This window comes from Diadema antillarum, unplaced genomic scaffold (assembly GCF_040938485.1).
Source record: "Diadema antillarum isolate AM-2024a unplaced genomic scaffold, OU_Dant_1.0 seq00001705_RagTag, whole genome shotgun sequence".
NCBI lineage: Eukaryota > Metazoa > Echinodermata > Echinoidea > Diadematoida > Diadematidae > Diadema > Diadema antillarum.
The window spans coordinates 17,366-33,893 of NW_027272395.1; the positions used below are offsets into that span (position 1 = coordinate 17,366).

General features: G+C 41.9%; 1 protein-coding gene across 1 annotated transcript in view; it reads left to right on the forward strand.

Annotated features, from left to right (window-relative positions):
- LOC139711805 (E3 ubiquitin-protein ligase HECW2-like) overlaps window positions 1-16,528 on the forward strand; it is a gene marked incomplete at its 5' end in the record, with an annotated part of 60,658 nt that overhangs the window by 16,177 nt on the left and 27,953 nt on the right. Inside the window, 3 exons of the mRNA XM_071623657.1 lie at window positions 8,230-8,372; window positions 10,785-10,879; window positions 11,325-12,624. Of these exons, the coding sequence (XP_071479758.1) occupies window positions 8,230-8,372; window positions 10,785-10,879; window positions 11,325-12,624 (1,538 nt within the window). The remainder of the gene's footprint in view (window positions 1-8,229; window positions 8,373-10,784; window positions 10,880-11,324; window positions 12,625-16,528) is intronic.

Here is a 16,528-nt window from a genome sequence, read left to right on the forward strand (position 1 = left end):
TTGGCTTCTTGCAGCAAGCAAAGTTTATTTTAATAAGTCCCTTACTGTGCAAATAATATTAATCATGATCAGTTTTATCTTTATATCTTCCTCTTAGGCACTATTGCGTGAATATTTTTCTCCTTTTTTTCTAGATATGGGAAGTATCCACTTGATTTTGTCGTATATACTCATTGTACTCTAAGTAATGGAGTCCCATGATCATAATGAACATGGAAATAGGGAGCTGAAGAAAGAGAAACTAGACAGATTTTCAGGAGAAATCTTCAATCACCACCACCATAACTTTTCTTTATATGGACCGATCATTTCCTATTGCATTTTCCTTTGTACCGATTGACTCATTCATTTGTCTGTTCTTGTTGAATGTTGTGTCTTTATCTCTAGTGCATGGAGATGCCCTCCATGTCACCTCTTGCATGTCCCAGAGCTGACCTGCCTGTCAACCATTGCATCTGTCCTCACCAACCTCTGTCCCCTTCTCCCAGCTTTAAAAATCATCTTTCAACACAGCCTATAGAGGGCGCATTGTGATTGTTTGAATGCTCTTTTGGTCTGTATTGTCCACTCTGGCAACTGAATTGGGATATTATTCGCCATGGCAATAGTTTCCTCCCCGAGATATTAATGTTTCAGATTTACCCTCCATTTCTACCTATTACCCTCCTCCGTTTGTTCCCCCCCCCCTTCCTCCTTCGGCTGATTGCCCATCAACAGCCCCCTCTGACAAGTCGGTGATCATAGCATTAGTGTCACGACGGGGATAGGATTAACCCTCCAGCCTGCAGAGTCCTCCTGGGTCCATGTAGTGAACCTGTAGGACCCATTCACACACACCAAAAATTAAGGGTTTATTATCGAATTATTTTAGTCTGTTTTGCAACACAATGTAGAAACTGTTAATTTTTGTGTGTGGACATACATGTACACCCAAAAAAAGAATGATTAATTCGAACAAATTACCGTATTGTGATGCTTAATTTAGTTTGTGGAGCATAATGGCTATTACAGCGATATTTCTGAAAAGCTCTGTGTATTATATTTTTAAAATAACATTTTCTTATGTGGTAAACACAGTATTGATGTTCTCCAATGCTTATTACAGTTGGGGCTTACATGACAGAACAGTATGTAGCTCTAAAAGTTTTAAACCCAGTATGGTTTTACAACAAGCGGGTCTGATCGAAGGTCTACGAGTGTCATCCTGCTACCTGCAACTCACCATGCAAGAACGCTCCAACACGGACAGTCATTCATTCCTCCATCGAATGGAGAGGCCGACCCGCATGTTAATTGCTCAATCCGCACCTCAGAGAAAAGGGGTTCAAAATAGACGAGCGGAGGCCATGATAGACAGCGCGAGGCCTTCAGTGCTCCCCGTTCATCACTCCCCACTCATCCGGACACCCCGCTCCCGTCGCAGCAGAACAAAGTTTGAGCGCTAGTGAGCTAGAACTTTCAGCCAATCGTGAAAGAGATAGATCCAGTCCTTCTGACTGCAGTGGTAAAAATGTTGGTCTTGAATGTATGGCAGGTGCTAAATTAATTTCATTTTGACAAAATATCAATATCTATAGATCTTGCATGAAGTAGATCATATTGTTTGAAAAAAAAAATATCAGTGAATTTTCTCTTTATCTATTGTGAAGATGGATCACTTCTTAAAGGGAACGCACACCCAAAGAACAATGTAGATTGAGTAAAAGCATTAACATTAGTGGAACACATCAGTGAAAGTTTGAGGAAAATCGGACAGTTTCAAGTTTGTTCATGGCAGAATCAGGGGTGCCCCCCTTGGGACCCAGGGGAGGGGGGTGGGGAAGGGTTCTAATGGGGCCTAAATTGTACATTTTCATCTTCTTCTTGAGAACCCCATGACCCATTTTCACCAAACTTGGCAGGTAGCATCCCTAGGGGGTTAGGAACTCAATTTGTTAAAATGGGCACCATGCCCCACCCAGGGGGCCCCCAGGGGACCCAAACCCCCCAAAATTAAGGAATCCGCAAAAATCTTCTTCTCTAGAACCAGAAGTGATAGAGCTAAGTTAATACTATGAGTTAGTACATTGATGACTGTAGTTTCAAGTTTGTTCATGGCAGAATCAGGGGTGCCCCCCCTTGGGACCCAGGGGAGGGGGTGAGGAGGGGTCCTTATGGGGCCTAAATTGTACATTTTTATCTTCTTCTTGAGAACCCCATGACCCATTTTCACCAAACTTGGCAGGTAGCATCCCTAGGGGGTTAGGATCTCAATTTGTTAAAATGGGCACCATGCCCCACCCAGGGGGCCCCCAGGGGTCCCAAACCCCCCAAATGAAGGAATCTTTATAAATCTTCTCTAGAATCAGAAGTTATAGAGCTGAGATAATACTATGAGTGAGTGCATTAATGACTGTAGTTTCAAGTTTGTTCATAGGAGATCCAGGGGTGCCCCTCTTGGGTAGGGGGGGGGGGGTGGTTGGAAGGGTCCAAATGGGGGCCTGAATTGTACATTTTCATCTTCCTCCTGAAAACCTCATGATGGATTTTTGTCAAACTTGGCAGGTAGCATCCCTAGGGGGTCAGGATCTCAATTTATCAAAATGGGCACCATGCCCCACCCAGAGGGCCCCGGGGGCCCCAATCCCCCCAAATTAAGGAATCTTAAAAAAATTGGGCCCTTATTGTACATTTTCATCTTCTACCTGAGAATGCCTGGTCAAATTTTGGTAGAGCTGTGAATAATTTAGATTAGTGACTGCGTGAAAGGTGAACTTGCGATACTCAGGTGAGCGCTAGACCCGCGGGTCTCTTGTTTAAGTTTTGGTGTTGGAACCACTGGATGAGGAGACTACTAGAGGTTATGACGTATGAGTGGACAACAATATAAAGAAAATATTAACAGAATTCCACAAAAATTCACTTTTCTAGCAAAATGAAAGAGTACTTGACTAACCACTTTCAGAAAGCAGGGGGAATAAGTGCTACCCCTAACATATGTCAGTATCAAGTTGATAGAATGAGTAATTTTCACGAAAAATGAATTTTTATTGAATTCCCTTTATATTTTCTTTATATTGTAGTCCACTCATACGTCATAACCTCTAGTAGTCTCCTTACCCAGCATTTCCAACACCAAAACTTAAAAAATTCATAACTTTTGCATCGATTGCCCGATTTTCCTCAAACCTTCACTGAAGTGTTCTACTAATGTTACTGCTTTCACTCAATCCACATTGCTCTTTGGGTTTGCGTTCCCTTTAAATCTTTATTGCTTTGAGTAATTTTTTGTTTTCTCCCAGTTGCAGCAAGAAAGAGTAAAGGAGTGTATGAGCACAATGAGTAAACTGATGAACTAAGATCTATATTTGACCTGCTGTAACTGGCAAAGCAAAGTATGTTAAGAAATTTTATCACACATCTGCGGGGAACTTCAGAATCCCGTAAAATAGAGTTCTCTTCCTTAATAGCAGCAAATTGTGTGTTCCTGTCTTCTGTGTGTCCTGTGGAAGTCGGCAAGAAACATCAAGTGGGGGGAAAAAAATTAGACAGATACAACAGGAAAAAATTACTCAAGATTGATTGACTCATCAGCTTTTCCCCTCCCTATCCGCCAAAGGAGGGAAGAAAAAATCTGTAAAAATCAGAGTGAATAAACTCCTCTTCATGGAAGTAATGTTGGCACACGATATTAACCAACAGAGACACGGGGAGACTGATGAGGCATAGACCGTTTTCACACGGGTCAAGAAAAGTAATTGCAATGCTGGATTATAATTACGATTACAATTACAAGTAGAATTGTCATCTGTTCACACAACCGAGATTCAGCGGATTTTGAATTTCAAAGCGAGGATAGGAGAGGTGGCTTCTTTCCGAGTTCCCATCAATTGCTCTTGAGCGGTAAGGAGCATGTTTTTTGTGTGGTAGTGGTTGAAAGATCACCGTAAGCTCCACCCCCACAACATGATTTTGAGGTCAATCCGTATACACGACTATTTCGCCTCGTAATTCTGGAGATTTATCACTGGAAAACGCCTCTGAACTGTCATTTCAATGACAAATTGAATTACGATTCAAATCACCCTCTATGTACGCTTCCAGTGTGCATACACCATTTGAATTATGTCTGCATAGTGTGCGTACATCATTTGAATTATGGTTCTAGCGATGCATCACTAGAATCTTGATTCAAATTACGCACTCTCGGTGCTTGTGAAAACGACCATAGAGAGCATGGTGACGTTAATTTAATGAGTCAATTCAAGAATGAACTAGATTATCGAGCCGTAACTGTCTTCAATAATGTCCACACTTTCTATTCGTTCAAGGTTCCACCTCTCAAGTTCTTGCTTAGAGATACTGTAAAACCAAGAAAAAAGTTCATGGGCATTTTAATGCTTGCAGATTTCTGGAGAGCCAGGATTTGTGAAATTTAAGTGCATGTGAAAGTTCTTGTCTACACTGTATGCATTGAATGCCAGGGTGGTAATTCGCAACAATTTCATGGCGCGAAAAAGGCCATCGGCTCCAATTCGCGAAAATTTCATGCAGCCAATAATGTCTTGTTTTACAGTTGTTTGGAATGATAGAGATTACAACCCTTCAAATTTTTCTTCTAATTCTCCCTCTCTCTCCTCCTCTCTCTCTCTAACACATACACATACACACACACACACACACACACAATACAAAAATGCATGTTTTTCTGCGGCTCTGTTCAACGTCTCGATCGCCTTTTCTTTCTTTCTTTCTTTCTTTTTTTCTCTCTCTACTTGAGAATGCTCAAGGCTCTGCTAACTACTTCCAGGTGCCGAGTGGATGTTTTCTATTTCCCTGCTGATGTAATTGTATCCTCCAGGGTGGGGGTGGGGGTGGGGAAGGGGTAGAGAAGGGGGAGGTAAGATTTTCTGGGGGTGGGGGAGGGGAGGGTGTGGGGATACAGACAGGAATATCTTCTTCTGGTCCTGATTGCAGCCGGAAGATGTCTTTTGAGGGGAGAAATTGATGACAAGATTTGAGCTGGCTTGGTGCACTGGTAAACATGGGATTGGGTTTATTGTGGAGTACTAGGTTGTGCTCCCTCCGCAAGTGATGCGGTCCTTTCAAAGCAAATTGTGATGCTCACAACTATCCCATGTGAGCCCATAGGGGCTTGGGCAAAGGCTTATGCTCTTGGAAGACAACACTTTATATGGGTGGGCATGTGAAGATTGCACATTTTTAAAAATCTTGATAGCAGAAATTTTACATAAGTTATCAAAAAATATACGGGTAATGAATTTATTGATTAGCTTTTACTTGAGCATCGGGGATAGACAGGCAATCTTTATGATATACTGTGTATTTAAATTTTTTCCTTTGGTTTGGGCAAAGTTATTTCAAAGCTCTGTAGTTTAAAATATCTTGGGCATCTGTGCCACTGGTTGCTCGGAATGCTTTTCAACTCTCACAACATGAACATGCACAATGTTGGAAGGCAGATATGTATGTTCTGTGTGGTACTATGAGTTGCTGTGTCATTGTGGAATACACTGTACCATACATTGTGTGTCTCACCCAAACAACTGTCTCTTACTCCTGGCCTCTGCTTGGTTTGGAGGTAGTGTGACCCAGGAATACTGTATACGCTATAATTTTCGCGTACATAAATTTTCGCGAATTGCCGCTGTCACACATTTTCGCGAGTGGTTAAATTCGCGATTGGGGGACCAGAGAAAATATGAAGTGGCAAAGAAAGTGTGAATTTTCAACTTACTAGCAAATAAGAATGATACTAGTTATATACTGCACGAAAAAGACTTGCCAAACTCTGCGAACTAGTAAGTTAGAATTCAAAATTTTTGAAGTGGTTAAGTCCATTGCGCTAGACTTCTGACGAGTGGTCCCCTTGCGATAATGGATTGGCTCTCTAGTACAGTATTCGTAAGTAGACGTGGACGTGTGCGTGCTATATGTACGTAAACAAGCATAGCCAGTACACTGTATGGTCTGTTCGGTAAGCCATGACTTTGTATACTAGTACTGAAATGTTCATATAATCAAGGCAAGGGATTCATTTTGGAAGGTAATATTTTCGTGTATTGTTAATTTCGCGAATAGCTCCCGACTCGCGAAATTCGCGAAAATAAAACCCCCGCGAAATATATAGCGTATACAGTATGCTGGCTCTGTCATGTTTGACAGTTTGCAAGCCACTTGCTATGGCAACTAAAATGAGCATTGTGTGATCTTTTTTTCTTTTTTTTATTTACTTGAGGTCATTCAACTCTTTCTGGACTACCATCCCAAAGAGTCTTTAACCCATTGATGATGGACTGATTTTACTAGCACAACAGGCATTTCCCATAGATCCCTACCTGAGTATACTCGGGACTCGTCCTCAACGGGTTAATGTTGTGTGCAAACAGCGTGCTTCAAAAATGGGAGAGTTAATTCCATAATAAATGGCAACATTTTTGTCAAAGTCTTAGTTTTTTGGGGGTTATTGAAATTTCTTTCCATTGCTGCTCTTAAAAGTAGTCTTGTGGCATAGACGGTGGCCCATACATTTGGTCTTCTGATTTGTGTGTGTGTGTGTGTGTGTGTGTGTGTTTGTGTGTGTTTAACCCGTTGAGGACGAGTCCCGAGTATACTCGGGCAGGTGTCTATGGGAAATGTGTGTTGTAGCAAAATCAATCCGTCCTCAACGGGTTAAAACCTGTTGAGGACGGGCTAATTTTGCTACAACACGTATTTCCCCATAGACCCCTACCCCTTGGGACTCGTCCATAATGGGATAATATGGAATTCATGACAGTTGAAATCTAAATGAATTCAGTATGTCAGATTGACAAACAGAAAGGGGTACTGTATTTTTTTTTGTTTCTTTTTGTGGACCTACAAGTGTATTTCTTCCTGAATAAATATGCATATAATATATATGTAGGGCCTGTGTATGTATGTACATTGTATGTGTGTATGCATGTACATATAATTATAATTACCATAATTGTATCACTCCTTACTATAGTTTCACATTTCATTTCTTTAAAGGGATAAATAGATAGCTGGATAGATAGGTAGAGAGGAAGAAATAATCATGCATACATCACATACAGAGTACATTCATACACATGTACAATGTAAATGCTATTCCATTTTGTATACTGTTAGGATTTTGTTGCAGAAGAGTATACACCACAGGACAGGTACAGTACAGTAGCATGATGTTATCTTGCCTATTACAGTGCATTGCGTAACGTCCCGGCCTGGATTTTACGTCGTGTCTATGAATAGATGTGGTGTCAACTGTAGAGCCTTACTTGACAAGTTTTGCCGACAATTCCCTCCCCCATCAGAAAAAAAAGAGGATAAAGAATATTAGGGAGGAAAGGAACAAAAAAAAATAAATCTTGGCACGATAAGGGATGGTGTCCGAGAAAGAAAAAAAATAAACAAAACAAGCAAAATCCTGTTGATGCCTAATCGTGAACAAGCTAATTTTTACTTCCGATGGAGAGAGAAGTGCGTTTCTATCACTTTGCTTGTCAGCCTCTTCCTCCATCTTCCTCTTTTTTTTTTTTTTTCTCGACATCCTCGTCGCAGTGACTGTAGTCATTTCTCAAATGGGGATATGATTAGTGTTGTGTTGGAAACATAGGAACCTGAAGAACCTTTTTTTTTTTTAAAGATAATTTTGTTTAACGGGGGAGGGGGGGGGATGAGATATTGGTTGGGGGAAGTGGGTGAGCAATTCGACGACATGCCACTTCAGGAAACATTTTGATGATGAATTTTATTTGGCAGTAAACTATCCAGAGAAGACAATGCTGGATGGTATTGTGAAGTCTGTTCTGTCGTAGATGCTCATCTGGCTCTTGTCTCTCGCAAGTTGAGTTCTGTCAAGTGGCCAACAATTCTCAATGCTAGATGAATACTGTAATGTCACTGAAGGAGAGGTGGGTAGAATTGTTCTGGTTGGGAAAGAGGTCTTGTTTTTGTTACTTTAACCTGTTGAGGACCTACTGATTTTGCTATAGCACGCATTTCCAATAGAAACCTGCCCGAGTATTCTCGGGACTCATCTTCAACGGGTTAAGAAGTGGTTCATCATGAAAATAGCATTTTTGCAGAGTAATTCAAAATCTGTGTGCAGAAAGGTGTACTTGGTCGTACATGTGCTTTTTCAACCAGTTGCTTGATTTTTTTTTTTTTTCTTGAAGTATTATCACAAAGGTATGCTATCTCCTCTTGACCTTTGACCTGCAGGAGTTCACCTTTACTGTGACCCGTACCGACGTGCTGGAGCTTGAGGTCAAGGACAAGTTCAACCGGAGTCATCCGGTCATCAGCCGCTTCTTGGGCAAGCTTTCTATTCCGGTTCAGAGGCTAGTCGAAAAGGTGGCGCTGGGGTAAGAATCGATTTAAAGTTTGTTTCAGTGGCTCAAATTTTCACAGCTTACCCACAGTTAATGGGTGCAACAATGGCAAAAAATCCTCTTTTAGTATTTTTCTTTCAAGCATGCACCTCTGCTGTTACAAATGGGAAATTTGCTTTTTAATTTGATTTCTCATGGAGAGTGGATCGTAATGCTTTAGGAATTCCTGGATTGATACGTGCAAGATGACGAATAGCGCAATATCAACTATTGTCAATGTTGAAGACTGCCCACTTTATTGTGGTTAACCATTGCTTGATTGATGCCCAGTATTAGTGCATTGAACCCCATACTTTCCTTTAGTTGGAGGCAGGTTTGGGGGATTGGGTAGGGTAAAAAAAATCAGCAGTGTCCCGAGCTCGGTGCACACCTGTAGCTCGGCTTTCTGCAAGGATGCCAGCTACTTTACGTCCGAAACGTCTCTCATCTTGCGGCGGAAGAGGCCACTTTCCCCTGACATGGTGGCTGAGGGATTCTTGGAAAAAAGAAAAAACCAAACATCCCAAACAGATCTGGGTATCTCTGACTCAGACCAATTGGGGAACAATCGTTGTGGGTGACAGGGACCGACAGATGTAGAGATGAGAAAAGACTGCGAGAGAAGACCGTAGCGAGAAGAGAGCAGAGGGTTTAAAGACTCAGAGGCATGGGGAAATCGTGGGTGGCCCGATTTATTCGCTGTCCACTGGGGTACATTCGCAAAACCGCGAAGAGCACCATATGCTCATCGGTAACCATCGACTGTAGTCAAGATTCTTCGGCTGTGTGTTTGTACTGTTTGCATAGAGATTAGTAAAATAAAACTGTATACAATTTGTTACAGTTCTCGAATGTATATTCGAGCCTGGCCAGCCTTTCCACTCCGTGGTATCCCCACCCTACCTAGCCTTTTCTCAAGGCCCTCTCGCTGTAATGGGAGAGCGAAGCGAGCCCAGCCGAGCGCGCCAGCGCGAGGGCCCTTTGAGATCTGCTTCACACATTATTATTCATGACACGTGAACCCTTCTGAATACTCATTTTATCGGGTTCCGGTTAACCAATGGAATGGCGCGCTCCCCGAATCCTCACTCTTGGCGTTGTCATGCCTGTTCGCATGCATCACTGACCACCCGCAGAGGTCTGCCACAGAACTCTACACACTCTGTGTGTGTAGAGTTCTATGAGGTCTGTGGCGTGCATTCGCTACATTCAAATCGGGTTCGAGCAGACAGACATGCTGATTGGTCGACTTTTGCTCCCGAAATCGAGGAGCAAAAGTCGGTAATTCAAAGGGCTAACAAAAGGATGCAAAGCAGATCTCAAAAGGCCCTCGCGCATCCCCACTCAGCTGGGCTCTCTTCACCATACAGCGAGAGGGCCTTGACAAAAGGCTACACCCTACCAGGCCTTTAAATTATACCGTTATGCTGTACTTTATCAAAAAGATTATTATCCCCCAAGACAGAATCTTCCCAAGTGTTTTTTTTTTTCTTATTAATTAATTTTGACAGTTGGGATGTTATCTTTTAGGAAAATGGCAAAATCTAAGATTTATGATTTTTTTGAAGAAGAGAGAGAGGAGAGATGGTCCCGAGAGATCAGAACATGATCACATCTTCACAGTGCCTATAATCTTGTTTTGTTCTCTATACAATAGTGTCAACATGCAGAAGGGGCAGACAAATTGACTGTGCATCATCTTTTAATGAATTCAAAAAATTTTTGCTCATGTATATTCCGTGTACAAGACCTACCATGTCTTGTTTTATTACACACTGTAGAAATTCTGCAAATAACAATGCCAATCATGGCTATATTTAGGTATTGATTCTCTAACCTCCCCCCCCCCCCCCCCCCATTACAGAAATATGATGTACATTTTCTCAAATGTATTAAAATCTGTTTAATCTTATATCAAAATAATATTTTATTCCATCCCTGTGATTCTTGATCACTCATGAATCTTTTTATTGATTACCATCTATGGAATGTTATGCTTGCAATTTATATGGCATATTCAGTGATATCAACATTTAATGATTATCAATTTATATATCCATTGGGGTGTTGCAAGAAAGTTGCAATCAATTGCAAATAATTGCTAATTTTGAAACAACCTCTTGATTGGCTCAGGGTCTGCCCTATTAAGAAGACATGCATGTAACAATGATTTTGATTGGCCAGTGACAATCAGTTGCAAGTTGCAATTGATTGCAACTTTCTTGCAACACCCCACATGTCTTGTATATTCCTATATATTCTCTTCTATATTCTTCTATATTCTTTTCTATATTCTTCTATATTTTCTTATATATTCTTATATATTCTCTTGTACTATATTCCTATATTCTCGTGTATATTTCTATGTATTCAATTTTTGTTCTTCTTCTGTTTTCTTGGGTGTAGAGAGCATACAGTTACCTACAGCCTGAACAAAAGGCACCCTTCAGATCACGTCAGTGGTTACCTCACCTTCACCGTCAACATGGAGGAAGTCCTTGGTAAGTCTTGTCAGTTTGGTCTTTGAAGATGTCTTTCTACTTCAAATCTTACTCATCTCAGGACAGATCTGCCCATCATCAGCCTCAGAAATGTTTGATCTCCATTTTATCATGGAGTTTGCTGCTTTTTCATTGAGAAGAACATGGAATTTGTCGAATTTCATGTTACACTGATTGCTTTTCTCAACATTTAGATAACTTTCACAATCCTGGCCAGTTAAAGCAATAACTTAAAAATGTTTTGTTTTGTATGTTGTGCTATAGCTCGTATGGATGGAACATTTTTGCAAAGATAACACGTTAAAATTTTGGGAACAAATACATAGCATTCGTTTTTTCATGTACATGAAAATTAGGAAGACGTGGTCATGATGGTCATTTATAAGAAGTTATTTTCACTTTGTTATTTGCAGTGTAGAATTTTTCATATTTTTTCCCCCTCCAGATGACCCACTGCCAAATGGCGATGCGTTCTCACCACCAGACTTCATCGATATGACGAGATCGGCGTCCTATCCGATGTCGCTGAACGCACCCAACGATGTGTCCATCGAGTCCTCCCCAAGACACTCGGTCATCTCGGAGGAGATGGAGAATGCCCACAATTCTGTGGCCCGCACGGCGTCTGCCCCCAGTGAGACGGTGAACCACCGGTCTGAGCCAAGGGCGGTGCAAGGACCGCCCCTGGAACCGCCAACCCCAACTGACATGAACACTGTTGCCCCGATCACCGACGAGGAGTGGTCACAGGCCACCCAAGATATGTCCGGACAATCGCTATCGCAGGTAGAAAGCATCTCATGTCATTTCCCCGTGCGGGAAGGTGGTAGGGATGGAACGCCTCAGCAGCAGCCTTCCAGTGGAAGCTCCCGTGGTCAGAGTATAAATAGACCGCTTCGGATAGATATACCAGGGGTTCAGAGCGCAAACTTCATGTCGACCAGTATCGGCACCCAAGTGACGCCTTCACCAACCGCGAGACCACTCGGCGGTGGCATTGTGCAAGATGGAGACGTAATCAGGACTACATCTGTGGAGGAACAGAGTTGCAGTGTGGACGCTACTTTGTCCCCTGGTGTCAACATCACGCCTCCAGACGAGAGTGCAGTGGGCTCATCCGGCCGTTCCACTAGCAGCCCCGTGACTGTCGGTAGGCGGAGATCCACCAACGATGAGGAGCAGGTGAGGCCACACCTCAGTCTCAGCCCCAGGTCGTCGCTGCCCTCAAGTCTGTCCCGCTCCCCGGAGGGCCGGCACCGTGCCTTGAGCGACATCCTCCTCAAGCAGGAGATCGATGCCGAGGTCCAGCGATTGCGCAACCGTTCCTCCAACTCCCTGTCGGAGACATCCCCATCGACGTCGTCGCCGAGCAACAACAACTCGCCCAGCGTCCCATTCTCCAGTCAGTCAATCCGGGCGGGAACCTCAAACGCCGAGGGAAGTGACAGCTCCCCCAGCCAAGTCACACCCGCAGGGTCGGAGGACGTCGTGGATGGACGCATTCGGTTGGCGCCCAAGGAACAGGACTCAATAGACTCTCTCGATGAGGGCACAGCTGTGGTGTCGGAAACAAGGAATAACAATAACAGTCTGTCCCAGGCAGCGAGCGACAGTACGATAGCGGCATCAGTCGGTGTCAAGAACTCGGTGAGGAATGAGAGCAGTGGAGAAGGCAGTGGATCTTCCTCACATGGACAAGGCATTAATGGGGAACACACAGCTGAGTTAGAGGTAAGTACGTCAGAGTGCTCTTGCATCTATCCATCCTTTGCATGTCTCCATATTTTGTTCACAAGACTAGCAATCCTTCTGTTTTGATGTTTTCCGCCCCCAAATTTTCTCACACCAATCGTCAAATAATCCACAACAATTTCTACTTTTTCTTCTTAAAAGGAAATGGGATACCCTGATCTGTTCAAATGTAGAATATCAATCACCACACTGATATTAACTGATTGAAGAATAGTCCGAGTGTATTTAGGCAGGTGTCTTTGGGAAATGTGTGTTATATTAAAGCAGAGTCAGCTCGTTTCCAATGAGTAGAGACACGACTTCAGCTCTCTGGTAGCAGTTGATGTGCATCTTATCATTATATCTTCAAAGGAAATGCCGGAGAGTGAGAAAGCATGTAACTTAAACCTGGTACAATGAGAAATTGACCTTCTACTTGTTTTGCTGTCAGTGGCCCAGAAGTCCTAAAGTGACCACACTACACCTACAGTAGCAGAACCCCCACTCCTATATTAAAGAACCGTTGTGGCACCCTGCAAATGATGCTGCCCATGAGTGCAGTCCTCTCAAAGGGCAGCATGTACATTTCAACAGTCACATGACTTCCTTTTTTGTTTTTTTGGTGGTGGTGGGGGGGGGGGGGGAAGTCTAGCCAGTGTTTCTGGCGTGTCACAGCAGGAAAATACTGCCTGCTAGAATTGGCATAGTCAAGATGTGTTGTCCAAAGGTTACTTGCAAAGTTATTTTCTTAGATCACGTTCCTGGAAGTGATGGTCTTTAAACCATCCCCATATACATTGCGCAGTCAATAGTGTGAATGTCTTTTTAACCCGTTGAGGACGAGTCCCGAGTATACTCTTGCAAGTGTCTATGAGAAATGCGTGTTGTAGCAAAATCAGCACGTCCTCAACAGGTTTAAGACACATGCTTTGCTGTTTGAAGTTTGGTCTTGCGTAACATCCGCTGGCAAACGGATCCTTCTCGTGTTGCCAAAGGTGTGATTAGATATCCGTCCGGCATCTCCGCTGACCCTTCCTTGACCTTCCGATTCCAGCAGACGACGTGACGAATCATTCGTAGCTCATAGGGATAGAAACCTTTCTCCGAGTGGCGATACGACACCGCACAGCGCCATCAGGGGTTACGTGACAAAGTGAATATGTGGAACACGGGTCATGCTATGTGCCTGTCTTTGCATCTGTCTTTTTTGTGGGGGGGGGGGGGGGGGGGGGGAGGAGGCATCAGCTTGGATATGGATTGTGCAACAATGAAATAGGATGGGCATGACTTTTAGGCTGTGTGAACCATTGCTAAATTGAAGCATTGAGAATTCATCTTGCCAGTTGTGAAGGTAATATTGCTTTTTACTATTTTGGCAAATTTGTTAGCTACATGTAGTGTGATAGGTTTAATAGATGTGGGTTGAAGAGCATAGTTGGGTGGTATATTTTGTTTTTTCATCATAGTTATAGGAGTTATGTAGAACAGTCTCGAGTGCTCTTGGAAATGGCACAGTTTGACATGTGACACAATGGGGATTAAAGGGATTAGCTAATCCTCTACCCATAGAGAATTAGTTTTGAGATATCTGTGCTGATCTGTGAAGAAAGTATAGTAAGGGTTAAGTAGCATCTGCAGTGTGTGATGCTATGAGATGATATTGTTTTGTCTTGTTCTGTTGTACTGTAACTCTGCCTCCCCAAATCAGTAATACTGTGAAAATACAAGTGACATAAATAGAGTCATGTTTATGTTGGCATGTGAAAGGAAAAATCTGAGATGAAATGTCGGGTTTCAAAATAACAGGAGTGTACGTTTTCTGTGAGGTGATGGGTCCAAAAAATATTTTGTGCATTTCCCAGGCTGCATTCAGAGCCGTAGTCAAAATACCCACGATCATGCATGACAAATGCACGAAGCAGTAAAGTACTGATAACTTTAAGTATTCTAGGACCGGAATTAAATGTATATATGTGTATGCCATACTGTATAAGCCGTTATTCACAGCAATATTTGTCGTTGTGAGTGGTTGAGAGATCACTGATATTTGCAATATATTTGATAGCGACTTGCCAAATCAGAGCCTCCCATAACTGAAATGCATGTACCACTGTATTGTATCTTCACATGTTGGGATATTCCTACAACTGTAAGTACATTCCTGAAGACAAGAAGAAGAAGAAGTCAGAGAAAAGAGAAAGAAAAAAAGGAAAGCAAAAGAAGGTGGTGTAGATTAGGAGGAAGAAGAAGAAGAAGAAGAAGAAGAAGAAGAAGAAGAAGAAGAAGAAGAAGAAGAAGAAGAGAAAAAAAAAGAAAGAAGAAAATAAGAGGACAGGAAAAAGGAAAGATGATAATGAGGAAGAAGAAAAGAAAGAAAGGGAAGGATTAGATTGATGCTGAAGAAGAAAGGGGAGAAAGAAAGGAAAAGGATGAAGAAAAAGAGAAAAAGGAAACTATCTTTGAGAAAAAAAGAGGGATCTCACAAAAATAATGCAATTGTGAATTCTTAACCTGATTATTTTAAAGATACCTGATAAAGTAGACAATTCCTCTCGTCTGTAGCAGACATACAATACTATACGATGCAAGTACCAATTCCATATTGTGTGAGAGCACTGCATTTGCTCAGCTCACGTATGAAGTGCACTTTTGCAGTGTCTGTCTATGTGGTTTGTATACAAAATGTAGATATTTGAGGATGCAGACGAGATTGTGTATTGTAAAGTGGAATCTCTCAAAGCAGAGACTACTGAAGAACCTGAGGTATACATTGTATCTTTAGTGCAACTGCTTGTGTATGCAGCGCCATAACTGACCGTGCACTTGTACTTCCGTCCGTCCCTGAACTCCGTAATGTCGAGGCGGCGGAAGTAGCCTTTATTTAATCTTGGTGTGCTGGCAAATGCTGAGTTACTTTAGTCATGTGTACAATGCATATTTCACATAAATCATATTTTGTATTGAAGAGGAGTTGCTTCTCTTTCGCTCTCTGTGGCCTCATGCATCACCTTCAAAATATGTCTTAGGCTATGAACTAGAAGGTTGTTATCACAATTTTTGGGGGTATTGAGTTATTGGTATCACGTCGTAGAGCCTGAAGTTCCTCTACATTATGTTGTCAATATTAGATTATTTTCATTTTCAGTAAAATGTGAACAACTAAAACCACAAATCAGGCACTATCTTACCTCATATTTGGAACAATACTTATAAATCTACCCACTTTTGATTAAGTAAACTGTTTTCATGACAATTTATTTTTTTCATTTTCATCTATGCTTTAAATCTTAGAATGCAATATTAGCACCCTTTTGATTCTCAGCTGATGATGTGATAGCCAGTGTGCATTGCTGCTGATGTGATCGTGACGTCTAGATCCGTAGAGGCATCAAATGAAACAAGTAGAATTGTAGAACTCTTGTTCGATTGCACATAAAAGCATGAGAAAATTGTGGGAGTCTTTAGTTTCACTTGACACAACAAAAGAGTGATAAACCCTAAAGCATCATTATGCAAACCAGATGAAATTATGCTATCACCCTTCTAATCTCCCATTGACCTAATGTATATTACACAAATTTTCATCAACGTTTTATGGGTGTGGACAATAACAACTCATGTTTGTCTGTTTTCAGGGTTAGTTAGGGATCAAATCAAGAATATTGCTGATTCAATCTTTGTTGAATTGTTCATCTAGTAACACTGCATTTTAATTTTGCAAATTTTGCAAGAGCCATGGTTCGCAAAATTCAAATACAGGCAAAAGTTTTCGTCTACACTGTTCCTATGCATTGAATGCATGTGGCAATTTATGAAAATTTCTTGCCGCAAAAAAAAAAAAGGCCATCGGCTCCAAATCGTAAAAATTTAATGCCGCGAATATTTCTTGCTTTACAGCAACCAGAACAAAAATGATAA